The 11,889-nt window shown below is 42.4% G+C and overlaps 1 protein-coding gene across 1 annotated transcript; it reads right to left on the bottom strand.

The window, feature by feature from the left end:
* Window positions 1-401: 401 nt before the first annotated feature.
* LOC149063572 (uncharacterized) lies at window positions 402-11,610 on the bottom strand. The gene is made up of 2 exons (XM_089255878.1): window positions 11,178-11,610; window positions 402-4,566 (listed from the first exon to the last, which is right to left on the bottom strand). The coding sequence occupies exons 1-2, from the start codon at window positions 11,352-11,354 to the stop codon at window positions 832-834; spliced, it is 3,912 nt and encodes a 1,303-aa protein (XP_089112004.1). The 5' UTR covers window positions 11,355-11,610; the 3' UTR covers window positions 402-831.
* Between the last annotated feature and the right edge of the window lie 279 nt (window positions 11,611-11,889).

Genomic DNA, 11,889 nt, shown 5'->3' with positions numbered 1-11,889 from the left:
AGTCATTTTCTTCTGTGATAAGGGGGCTTTCTTAAATAAAACTTTAGTGTCTGATCACTCCCAACCCATGACGTCAACGCTGCCCCCTTTCCGCAGCTACTTGGTCATAAGAGGGGGTCATTGCTGAATTACTTTTTTCCCAAGCACTATCGACGATTATTATTAAACTGATAAGGGGTGTATTCTTAAACGTCTGATTCACGAAAGAGATCTTTTTTTCGGGGGATTAATTACATCTTCCTAAGTAAGAGGGGTCATCCATAAATTACCGATTTTAAGGGGGTCATTCCCAAAAAACAATGAGATACGCAAATGACGATAGAAACTTTGATTAATGAATAAAAAAAACCATTTATTTCTAACACAATCAATGCAAATGAAATATATACACAAAAACCCAACACCAAAAATATAAAAATCAAAAGAAAAAATACATATAAACCCTTCACCAAAATCAATTAAATAATATATATACAAAAATAAACCCAACACCAATTAAAATATATATACAGCGTCCATGAAGCACTGTTCATTCACTAACACAACTATATTTATTGAAGATCACCACTTTTGCAGACCACCACTAATATCAAACATCACCACTACTGAAGCCACCACAACTATATTAATTGAAGATTACCACACAATTGAAGACCACTACTGAAGCCACCACATCCATATTTACTGATGAGCATCACGATGGGAAGGGAGTTATCTTTTCATTCGAGAGATGATTATATAATAAAATCACCGGAATATGCAGAAAAAAATTGTAAAGATATAAAAACTATGAAAAATAACAACGTGTATAAATAAAACTATATAAAAAAATCACCGGATGCTACAATGGCCATAAGCTAAAGTGCTTATGCCATCGTCTAAAATATACCTTTTATTATCATGTGCCGACAAACTGATTTTTCGCTGTTGAATGGTTTGCAGCACATGACACCGGGATTGAATTTTAGGCATGTCGTGCCTCATGAAAGAATTATTGCGCAGACAATTTAGATAATCTGCATGTCTGATTTCTTTACTGACAACCGAGCGCACGACACCCTTCGCAGTCTTTTTTTCACAGTCACCGGTAATAAAACTATACATCTTTGGACGCAGTCCCACAAATTCGATCACCGGTTTCCCTGCCGTCTCATCCTTCATCACCCCGATGACCTTCTTGTTTCTCTCGCTGTACAATTTGTGGTCACCGGGGTAGTTAGATGTGTCGAATTTGTGGGAATCTCTCAGCATATCTTCGTAAATGTCATCGGTATAAATTTCGTAGCACAACGAATCCGTGTCGGTGAACAATAAGGTCGCATCCTGGCCGTACTTTTCCTTGACGTGATTATAATGGAAGTCCGCCATCAGGTGCTTTGATAAATCTAAAATGGTGACACCGGTGTATAGCGGACGATCCAACCTGATGGCAGTCTTCTTCATTTTTAGCACGACCAGGTCTTTATTAATAATCTTGAAGCTTTCGAATGCTGGGGATGCGATTAATTTTTTTGCTCTCTTCTCCTTGTGTACCAAGTGGATGTTGTTATGTTTCCTGAGATTCTCCAGCGACTTCCCATACACTGCATTATTCATCAACTTATAGAAGTCTTTTTCAAAATCACCGGTGGCTCCCTTTCTCTTCTCGGTGTTGAATGCAATGTACGGGCGGAGCCATGGTCGCTGAGAGAACTCGAGGACACGACGAATCGTTGTAACTCGCATCCCCAGCGCTGTATAGAGTTTCAGATTTTTATAATGGATGACGTACGCGACCTTATCATTCAAATTTGGAGCTAGTTTGACACACGGATTCGATGGCCCACCGGTTTTCCTCATGTACTCGGAGTACATATCACCGGATATTTTCACGTTTTCAGCCGCCAAAGGGAAATCGTTATGGAGGTCGTGAACGTTCACCGGGTATTCAAGATCAACCTCCAAAATGTACCCCTTGGCGCTATCATCGGGGATGATGTTGAAGTCTGTTGACTCCACTTCACTAGACGTCATCCACCGGAAATCACTCACTGGGAGGGGTTCCATCATACATTTGCCATACAAGTTGTTGACGTCCCAATATATGATCCATTTTTTCTTCTCACCGGGGTTGAATCCTGGAACCATTGGGTTGTTGGCTCGACTGTGTCTTCTAGTGATGCATGAAACCCCTCCTCTGATGCCTTTCTCGAGAAACAGGTGGATGTCTGGATCTGTTATAAGTTCCAATCTTTCGCCCGTCATCTTCAGACAGGCGTTCCAGGCGAGACCAGGGGATGTATACATGTGGGCGGGATCAATTTTATAGTTTTTCAGACACAACTTTCTAAAATTCTGAAAGACGTCTGCAAGCAACAACACGTCTGTCTCCACATACAAGTCGTGATAGTCACCTAAGGACAGCATATGGAAGGTGTCCCACACCAGTTGCGCATGCTGATAGTCATCTGTGGATATGTTTTCCCTACCCAAGGAGGTGTAAAAGGCCTCTATGGGGGGAAGCACCGGTTCGTCAAACTTATCCATGGAGGTCATATATTCGTAAGGATAAACTCCCTTACGAAGGAGAAGCGGTGTCTTCTCACCGAAGGCTCTTTTCATATTTATAAAGTCACCGGGGTTCATAGATTTCACTAGGGTATCAAGAGAAGCGGATAAAAACTGGAACGAATCCAGAAATCTGAGGTGACCCAAACTGAAGGAGATAAATTTCTCCATGTTTTTACCAATGACCTCTATCCGCTTCTCCTTGATCCGACCAAGCCCTTCCATGATGAAGTGAGCATCATAATTCTGCAGGTTATGAAAAATCACCGGGATGTGCTTTGCCATCTTGAGCTGCAGGTTACACTTGGAGTGTAACGCTGATCTGTATGTACCGCTAACATGGCAATGATCTCTCACCCGATCACTACCAAGAGGTTTGCCACAGTTAGTGCATATCTGTTGGCTCTGGAAGCGTCTCTCTTCCTCGATGGTCATCTTCAAGGGCACCGGGTTGTTGATTTTTTCCAAAATGAGCTTCTCTTCTTCCAGCATGCTTTCCAGAAATACATGGACACTGTCCTCTCCCCTGTATACAGTGGGTCTCCTGAGAGCCACACCATCGGGACCAACAACCACATATGCGAAACCGCATGGACGGTGAAGCGATGTCGCCATGGAATGGGAAGTGGCAGGATCAGGTGAGCATGACTCCACTTTTGGCAAGATGGCCTCAAAATCTGCATATATAACGTAGGGCACCGGTAACTGAAAGGCATCATTCTTGAAGCTCATCCATTTTTCGTCTTCACTGGGATATGTAACCTTTTGTGCACCATGCTCTCTACACTGGGTGAGATGTTTTGCATGGGTCTCAACAGAAGAAAACCTCTGCAGACAATAGTCACAATAGTGACAAGTTTCTTTGTGCGCAGTGGTGCGTGAAAAAAGTCTGCTGGTGTTCCGAATGAGGCAGTAATGAGATGTTTCCTCATTCATGATGAGGAGCAAGTTAACATGCCGAGGCATCCTCTCATGTGTAATTCTCACTGGGAATATCTCCTCGCCTTCCACGCCGAAGACGTTGATTGTGATGTTGTTCTGTTTTTCAAACCGGGATATTTGTTCGAGAGTCACTGGGTATATCAGACCGCGAGTATCCAACTCATTCTCATAATTTGTGTATTTGCTAACTCGCTCGGCTTTATCTTTTCTAGCCACTGGATGTAGGGCAGCGAGTACAGACCAAAGAAAACACTTTTGATCTTGATTCTTGATGTTGAGGACAGCTTTTTTGCGAGCTATCCACTGTGGGAGTGGAATGTAGCTCGCTGGCGCCAGCGGTTGGTAGCGAGCGATGTTGAGCTCGAGGCAGATGATCTGATCAAGAACCCAACCGCTGCCGCTTCCTTCGAAATCTTCTGTAGATTTCTCCACCTTTTCGAAGGCTACACCCAGTTGCGTCTCGAGTACTCCAGCCGCGAGAGCGGTAGCCATCTTGCTGCGTAAGTATGCGTTAGTCAACTCCTCTTCACCATCCGCGCCTCTTCGCGAAAACACCGCTGTGACCACAACGTCCCACTTGATGGCACGTTGACGATGAATAGCTTCTCTCAATAGGGAGAGAAGCCTATCCCTTACGCTGATGAGGAAGAGATGCATGTCCCGATCTTGACCCTCATCGGGATGGATGTTGTGAGTCACGAAGACGTCGTTGAGGGCTCCGTTGGGTGGTGGTGATCCGCTAGGCTCTGGTGGTGGTGGTCCGTTAGGTGGTGGTGGTCCGTTGGGTTGTGGTGGTGGTGGTCCGTTAGGTGGTGGTGGTCCGTTGGGTTGTGGTGGTGGTGGTCCGTTAGGTGGTGGCGGTCCGTTGGGTGGTGGTGATCCGCTAGCTCTGCTGGATCCTCCGTCCTGCCGATGCTTCTTTAGTATATGGCGTTTCAAGTCGTTGCTCCTGGTAAATGCAACCGGGCAGCGCTCGCATTTGAACGGTTTTTCTCCCATGTGGATCTTCTTGTGTTGGTTGAGATTTTTCCTCAACGCAAAGCATTTCCCGCAAGTTTCGCAGAGGTGGCGATTATCCTGTAATGAAAAATAAAATAAAATAATAAATAAATATATAAGCATATTGCAAGTATGAATGACAACCATTCATGGATAAGTTTTATCGGGAGCCGAAGCAACCCGCAAGCTTCGGGGGTGTCAACTCTATACAACATGTTACGAAAAAATCTAGAAAAAAAATTCGGGAATGGTTAGAAGGAGAGAAGAGCTACACTCTACACAGGAACAGAAAGAAAAAGTTCCCACGCAACAGAACAATAGTAGCCGGTATCGATAAACAGTTTCAGGCAGATCTCGTTGACATGAGAAGTCTCGCTCGTTATAATGACGGTAATCAATATTTATTGACATGCATAGACGTGTTTTCAAAGTATGCTTGGGCTGCCCCACTCAGAGATAAAACTGGAAAAAACATTACCACGGCCTTCTCAAATATTTTCTCCGAGCGGAAACCAGACGTGCTTCAGACTGACAAAGGAAAAGAATTTCTCAATAAAGTGTTTCAAGACTTTTTGAAGAAGCAAGGAGTGAGATTTTTCACTTCTCAAAACGATGACGTGAAAGCAGCCGTTATAGAACGTTTTAATAGATCGCTTAAAACACGAATGTGGAAATACTTTACTGCCAAGAACACATACAAGTATGTGGACGTCATCGAGGACTTTTTATTTAGTTACAACAGAACTTATCACAGAAGCATCAAGATGGAACCCGTTCAGGTCGGTAAACATAACGAGGACCTAGTTTGGAGAACGCTGTACGCGAAAACACCGAAAAAAACAACGATAAAATTTCAAGTGGGTGACCACGTCCGCATCGCTCGCTCGAAACATCTGTTTGAAAAAGGATACGAATCAAACTTCTCTCACGAAATCTTTGTGGTTGACGAGTGCGTGGCGAGAGAAATACCGGTCTATAGATTGAAGGATTTGATGGGTGAGAGAATCAAGGGAACATTTTACGCAGAAGAAATGGTCAAAGCGAAACCCGAAGAGACTTTTCCCATCGAGAAAGTGATCAGAAAGAGAAAGAATAAAGGAAAGACGGAATTCTTGGTGAAGTGGCAAAATTATCCCGACAAATTTAATTCGTGGGTCGAGCTATAAATATCGGTTACGCAAGCGGAAGCAGCCCATTATTTGAAAAAGATGTCTTCCTTCTACATCACCCTCCCCAGCGACGCCTCTCCTGATTTTTTCCCGGAAAACAAGCTTTCGAATTTTGTGGTGAAGTTGCCAAACTCAATCAGTTTTTCTTCGGATTACGAGGTTGCCTTATCCGAATTAATCTTTCCTCACGCATTCCACAACATCACGGAACAAACAAATTCTTTCGAATTCGATGTTGGAACAGGATTACTTAAGAGTGGAAGAATCCCGTGTGGTTATTACGAGACTACTCAAGAATTGATAAAAGCCATCTCTCAAAATTTTCAAGATAAGATAGTTATAACGTTCAACCGCAACACGCGAAAAGTTAAAGTGAACCTCAAGAAAAGTGCCAGACTTATTCTTCACTCCGGCATAGCTGAAATCCTGGGATTCGAACCTGGTGAATTAAAGGGTCCTCTCCTCGAAGGTGTTTCAGTGTCGGACGTTAAACTAGACTTTCGCTTGTTATACGTATATTGTGATATTGTTGAACCCCAAGTTGTTGGAAACATTTACTCGCCACTGTTAAAAATTGTCAAGGTTACGGGCCAAGACGGAGAGATCGTTAACGCCTCTTTTGAAAGGGGTCACTACGTTGGGCTTGCGAGGAAAACTTTCGAGACGATTCACATTTATATAAAGACGCACACGGGACGTTTTGTATCATTCGAGCGTGGAAAGGTGATAGTGAAACTTCACTTCCGATTGAAACATCTGTGAAAATGCCATATAAGCAATATAGATGCTGCGTCGATAGCGTGACGCACCACTACCTCAATCAAGCCGGTCATGGACTCTCATATTATCAAGGTTCAAACCTGCAGCGCGGATATGGTATCGGTTCTATATTCGGCTCTCTTTTCAGGTCAGCTATTCCCCTGTTCAAGAGCGGTGCGAGAGCGCTTGGCAAACAAGTGCTTCGTTCTGGTGTAGATTTCGCCAACGATTTGGTTCAGGGAAGAGACGCTAGAATGGCTGCAACCGAGAGAGCGAAAGAAGCGGGTAGAATGCTGACAGACAAGGCCTCTGGAAAGCTCAAGAAGATGTTAGGCGGTCATAAAAGAAAGCGTAAAGTGAAGAATAGAGTCATTCGCAAGAGAGTGAGGAAAGCGTCAACACCTGACATTTTCGATTAACATGGCTATGATAATGGAACACTCGTCCGAATGCCTGAAGAGCGAAGTCGATCTCTTCTCGCTTCCACCCACACAGACCGCAATAGAAGGAGGTGAATGGATCGAGTTTCTACCTCTATCTAGCATAAAGGATATTGGTGCTCCTTTGGAATTCAACGTGACTGGATGCGCTGAAAATTACATGGACCTGTCTGCTACCCAATTACATGTTCGAGTGCGAGTGACGAAAGGAGACGATACGCCACTGCCCGAAAACGAGCTAGTGGCACCAGTAAATTTGCTTCTACATTCATTGTTTTCTCAGATAGACATCACTCTGAACGGTCGGAACATCACAAACTCTTCCCACACTTACCCTTATCGCGCCTACATTGAGACTCTGCTGAATTATGGCCAGGACGCTAAAAATGGACCCCTCGCTATGGAGGGTTATATCAAAGACACCGCTGGATACATGAACAATCTCGAGAACAATGAAGGAATGAAAAAACGAGGTGGATACATCGCCAAGAGTCGATCATACGATCTGATGGGAAGACTTCACTGCTCGCTATTTTTTCAACAGAGACTTTTGCTCAATCTCGTTGATATGAAGGTGCGTTTGGTGCGCACGAAACCTTCGTTCTGCTTAGTGGCCGCGGCCGAGGATTACAACGTAGTGATAGACCACGCTAGCCTATTCGTGCGAAAAGTGAAAGTAAGTCCTGCTGTGGCTATAGGACATGCTAAAGCTCTGGAAAAAACTACGGCAAAGTATCCGATCAACAGAGTGATCTGTAAAGTATACTCCGTTGCTAAAGGAAACATGTCCTTTGTGCAAGACAACGTTTTTCTGGGACCGATGCCAAACAGAGTCGTGATCGGGCTAGTGGATAACGAGGCATATAACGGTACATATAATACTAACCCCTTTGAATTCAAACATTACGACTTGAATTTCATATCTGTGTACGTCGATGGCCGTCCGGTCCCTCACAAAGCTTTGGAGCCGAATTTCACGACGGGGAACATAGTAAGAGCGTACAACAACTTGTTTAGATCTGGAGAAGATCGCGGCATTGATCTGACGAGAGAAGAGTTCAAAAGAGGATACGCACTGTTTTGTTTCTCTTTGCTTCCCGACCAGAGTGAATGCGGACATTTACATCTACTCAGACAAGGAAATTTGCGCGTCGAACTGAAATTTTCCAAAGCTCTTCAAAAAACAATCTCTGTGATAGTCTACGGCGAGTTTCAAAACTTGATCGAGATAACCAAAGCTAGAAGTGTTTTGTGTGATTTCTCGAGTTAAATGGACTCCGAGCAGATAAAAAATGCATTGACATCAAATCCAGTCACAAAGCAGATATTCAGAGATGTATTCGCGAGCGACACTTTACCAAACGGCGTTCACAAGTATCCAGCTGCTTTCGTGGTTAACACCGACGTTCATACAGAGGAAGGAAGCCACTGGTTAGCAATATACCTGCACGACAACGTGACAGCTGAATTTTTTGACTCTTTTGGAAGACCGCCCTCACAATTCGTGGATGGGAAAATCAACTCATTTCTGAGCAAATACAAACGACTCACCTACAACGATGTGGCGCTGCAGTCGGTCAACAGCAAAGTGTGTGGACATTACGTTATATATTATATTTTTTGTAAATGTAAGGGCGAGAGCATGAAAGCAATTGTTTCGCGATTCAGTAAGCATAATGACGTGCGAGTGTATAATTTTGTATCGAAAAATTTTGTTCAATAAAAACCACTTACATGAAAAAAATCGTGTCATTATTTACCATGTCTCTGTTAAAGTTACATCACCCTTTCACGGCAGTCTGTGCTGGTGCCAGTGGAAGTGGAAAAACATACTTTTTAAAAAAATTCTTAGAACATAGGGAAAAACTTATCGAACCACAGCCCAAGCGAGTGATATGGTTCTACGGAGAAGCTCAACAACTTCACGACGAGATTGATAACGTGGAATTCAGGGACGACACCGATTTCGAAGGCATAACGGATGCTCTATTGATATTCGATGACCTTTTAAGCGAACTTTCGGGAGAACAGAGGATGGCCAAGTTATTCACCAAGTATAGTCATCACAGAAATCTATCGGTATTTTTCATTACGCAAAATTTTTTTCATAAGGGATTGCGTGAGATTACACTCAACGCCCACTATATATTTCTGTTTAAGAACAGGAGAGATCTGAACCAAGTGAGTCATTTAGGTCGCCAATTATATCCCTCGAAATTGAAATTCTTTTTAGAGGCCTATAACGATGCCACGAAAGATTCGTATTCATATCTATTGATAGATTTGCGTCAGGAGACAGAAGAGAAAATGCGACTGCGCACTAACGTGTTACCAACACAAACTCAATACGTATATCAACCCCGTCGATAAAGAGTCGAGACCCATTATCACGATGACTGCCGTAATAGACGTTGAGGGTTACCGACTCTCTGACGGAACATTTGTGATAAAGGAGTTGGCCTATTGTAATTTGAACTGCATCGAGACTTTTCACGGAATTTATCGAGCACCGTACGAGTTCTCGCAACTGAATGCAAGAGACCGACATCAAGTGAAATGGCTCACACATAATTTGCATAATTTAGCGTGGGAGAGAGGTGATCTACCTTTTCGTACCCTCGAAACCACGCTGAAAGACTTTGTTAAAAAGTTTAATGTTGTTTACGCCAAGGGTTACAGCAAGTGTCAAATGCTCGAAAAACAATACGGATTGGAAGTCATCGATTTAGATTGCATTTTATGTCCTAACGTGACCGATCTGCCTGAAACGAGTCAACATTGCTCTCATCACTATGGAATGCGCAAGCATTGTGCTCTAGCAAAAGCTCAAGCTTATGCAAAGTGGTTAAAAGACTGAACTTGTTGTTTCGATCGACTATTTCACGAGATGTCTTTGCGGAGGCAACAACTCTTAAAATCACTCTGCGAATGCCCAAGAAAACAGCTGCCAAAGAAACTAACGAATGAGAAGTTGAAAATCGTGTGTGAATGTGCGCTGAATCTGCTACGCGGGAACATTCCAGTAACAAAGTCACAGAAAGCTAAGCTTCAAAAACACAAAGTCGCTCTGAGAAAACTTGCTTCAAAAAAATTACCTCTCTTCAAGAAAAAGCGCGTCTTGCTACAAAAAGGAAGCGGTTTCCTTGGAATATTACTTCCGACCGCGCTTAGTTTATTGTCTAGCATTATCGGGAAATAATGGAATTTGCAAAAAAAGTGGTCCTCGTGCCAGAGGCAAGATATAACCGTCACGTTATTCAAGAACCTCAGTTGTCGGAAATAGATCGGGAAATGAAAAAAATTCTTGATAGCACTCTGCCCGACGACATTAAATTTAAAATGTATCAACGTGTTCTGCACAAAAGAAACTCGGTTTTCGAAAATAATTCTCCAGTTCTGACCGAACAAGAAGAAACTAATGAGCGAGACCTCAGCAAACCCCCCATCAAAGTGGAACAATGGAATGAAATGAAATTTCCAAAATCGTATAAGTCTTCGGCAGAGGAAATTTTGAAACATATCAAAAATTTTCCTAAAGTAATCAACTGGAACGAGAGTGGCGAGCTGATATATAAAGGGAGGTCAATGAGAAACACTAACATTACCGAACTCATCGCTAGCGTGGCAAGTGCGAACAAGAAGCGTGGCGTGAGTGGACAGAAAGAATTCTTACAAGCGTTGCAGTCTATAGAACTACCCGAGACATTAATCAAAAACAAACACTTGAGAAAACGATGGTTAACGTTCTGAACGAGCAGATCGAAGCTACTGCCTACGATGAAAAAAATAACAGAAGAGGTGTTATTTGGAAAACGAGCGTTCCCGACATAGATTTACCGTCGTCTTGGACTTATGAACTGGAAGTGCGAGGAGAACGGATAAATCGAATTCAAAAAGGACTGATATCCTCTATGCTGATTTTATTATTATTTTTACTATGTCTCAGTTCCTATTCCATGTATCCAACACATATGAAATTCGAAAATTGTACGCATTCCGAGCCACTAGGTGGAAATGTATATTTTACTCGTTGTAATGCAACATACGATGTCCGCGTTTTCGCAAATCATTCTCCTACTATTAAAGGGATAAATTTATCAACTTCACAGATGTACATGCTGCTACGAAAAGCAGCAAAAATTTTAAATTAATAAAATTCTGTATTTTTAAAAAATTGTATTTTGTCTTTTTCTGGTCACCCCTAACAAACAATTTAAATTAAACGGAAAAAACATACATTTAAATGGGTCACCCCTAAAAATCAATCGACTTACATTTAAATTTAATCTGGATAGGGAAAAAAATATAATAATTGACTTACCCCCTTCATCTTCTTTTTCGTTCCGCTCGGTCCAGCTTCTATTGGTCTTTTTAAACATTGATTCACAAACTCCATCGTATCCTTGTCTAGATCTTTTAGCATTGCCTTTGACACAAATTCAGGATCCAGACACTCATTAATGAATTCTTCCCCATCGCTTATATCGTTTGCACTCATTTTTCAATCAACTCGACAAAACTAAACTTGAAGACTTGACACTACTGTGACCAAATACGAAATGAGAAGATTTGTGAAGCAGTACACTTTTTATCACGACTCAGAGAGAGATAACAATGAATCATCGCGATGACCCAAAGTGTTGACGCATTAGATAACAGAAGTGGACATCCCTATCGTCACACTGAGTGGTGACGCATTAGACATGAGAAGTGGTCATCCCTATCGTCACACTGATAAGCAATTAAATGTCTGGAAAAAAAAAGTTTAATTATTTAATTGATAGATTTAAAAAAAAAAAAAAAATGATGGGGAAATTTTGCTTTTGGACGCCACTCCAAAATTACCGAACTAAGGTGTATAGCTCGCAAACCGTGGCAGTTAACGGTTGCAAGACTATCTCGGACCTATTCCCCGTAGTTCATACATTCATTCAAACCTTTCATTAAAATCATTCACTCATACCATTCACACAGAGACATAACTGCTCAATCTATGTCACTCCAGTCATCGAAATCGATGGATGCGATCTCGT

This window comes from Pholcus phalangioides, unplaced genomic scaffold (genome assembly GCF_987345545.1).
Source record: "Pholcus phalangioides strain wild (caught in Gottingen) unplaced genomic scaffold, Ppha-v1.0 ptg000172l_1, whole genome shotgun sequence".
NCBI classification, from domain to species: domain Eukaryota; kingdom Metazoa; phylum Arthropoda; class Arachnida; order Araneae; family Pholcidae; genus Pholcus; species Pholcus phalangioides.
The sequence above is the reverse complement of the archived record's forward strand: the minus strand, read 5'-3'. Positions and strand labels throughout refer to the sequence as shown.

What these genes read in the sequence shown, in the direction of transcription:
- LOC149063572 (XM_089255878.1), bottom strand. Translation starts at nt 11,354, where the DNA reads ATGAGTGCAAACGATATAAGCGATGGGGAAGAATTCATTAATGAGTGT. An exon ending in CGAAAAAGAAGATGAAGGGG is followed by an intron (nt 4,567 to 11,177) that starts GTAAGTCAATTA and finishes TTTTCATTACAG; the next exon opens with GATAATCGCCACCTCTGCGA.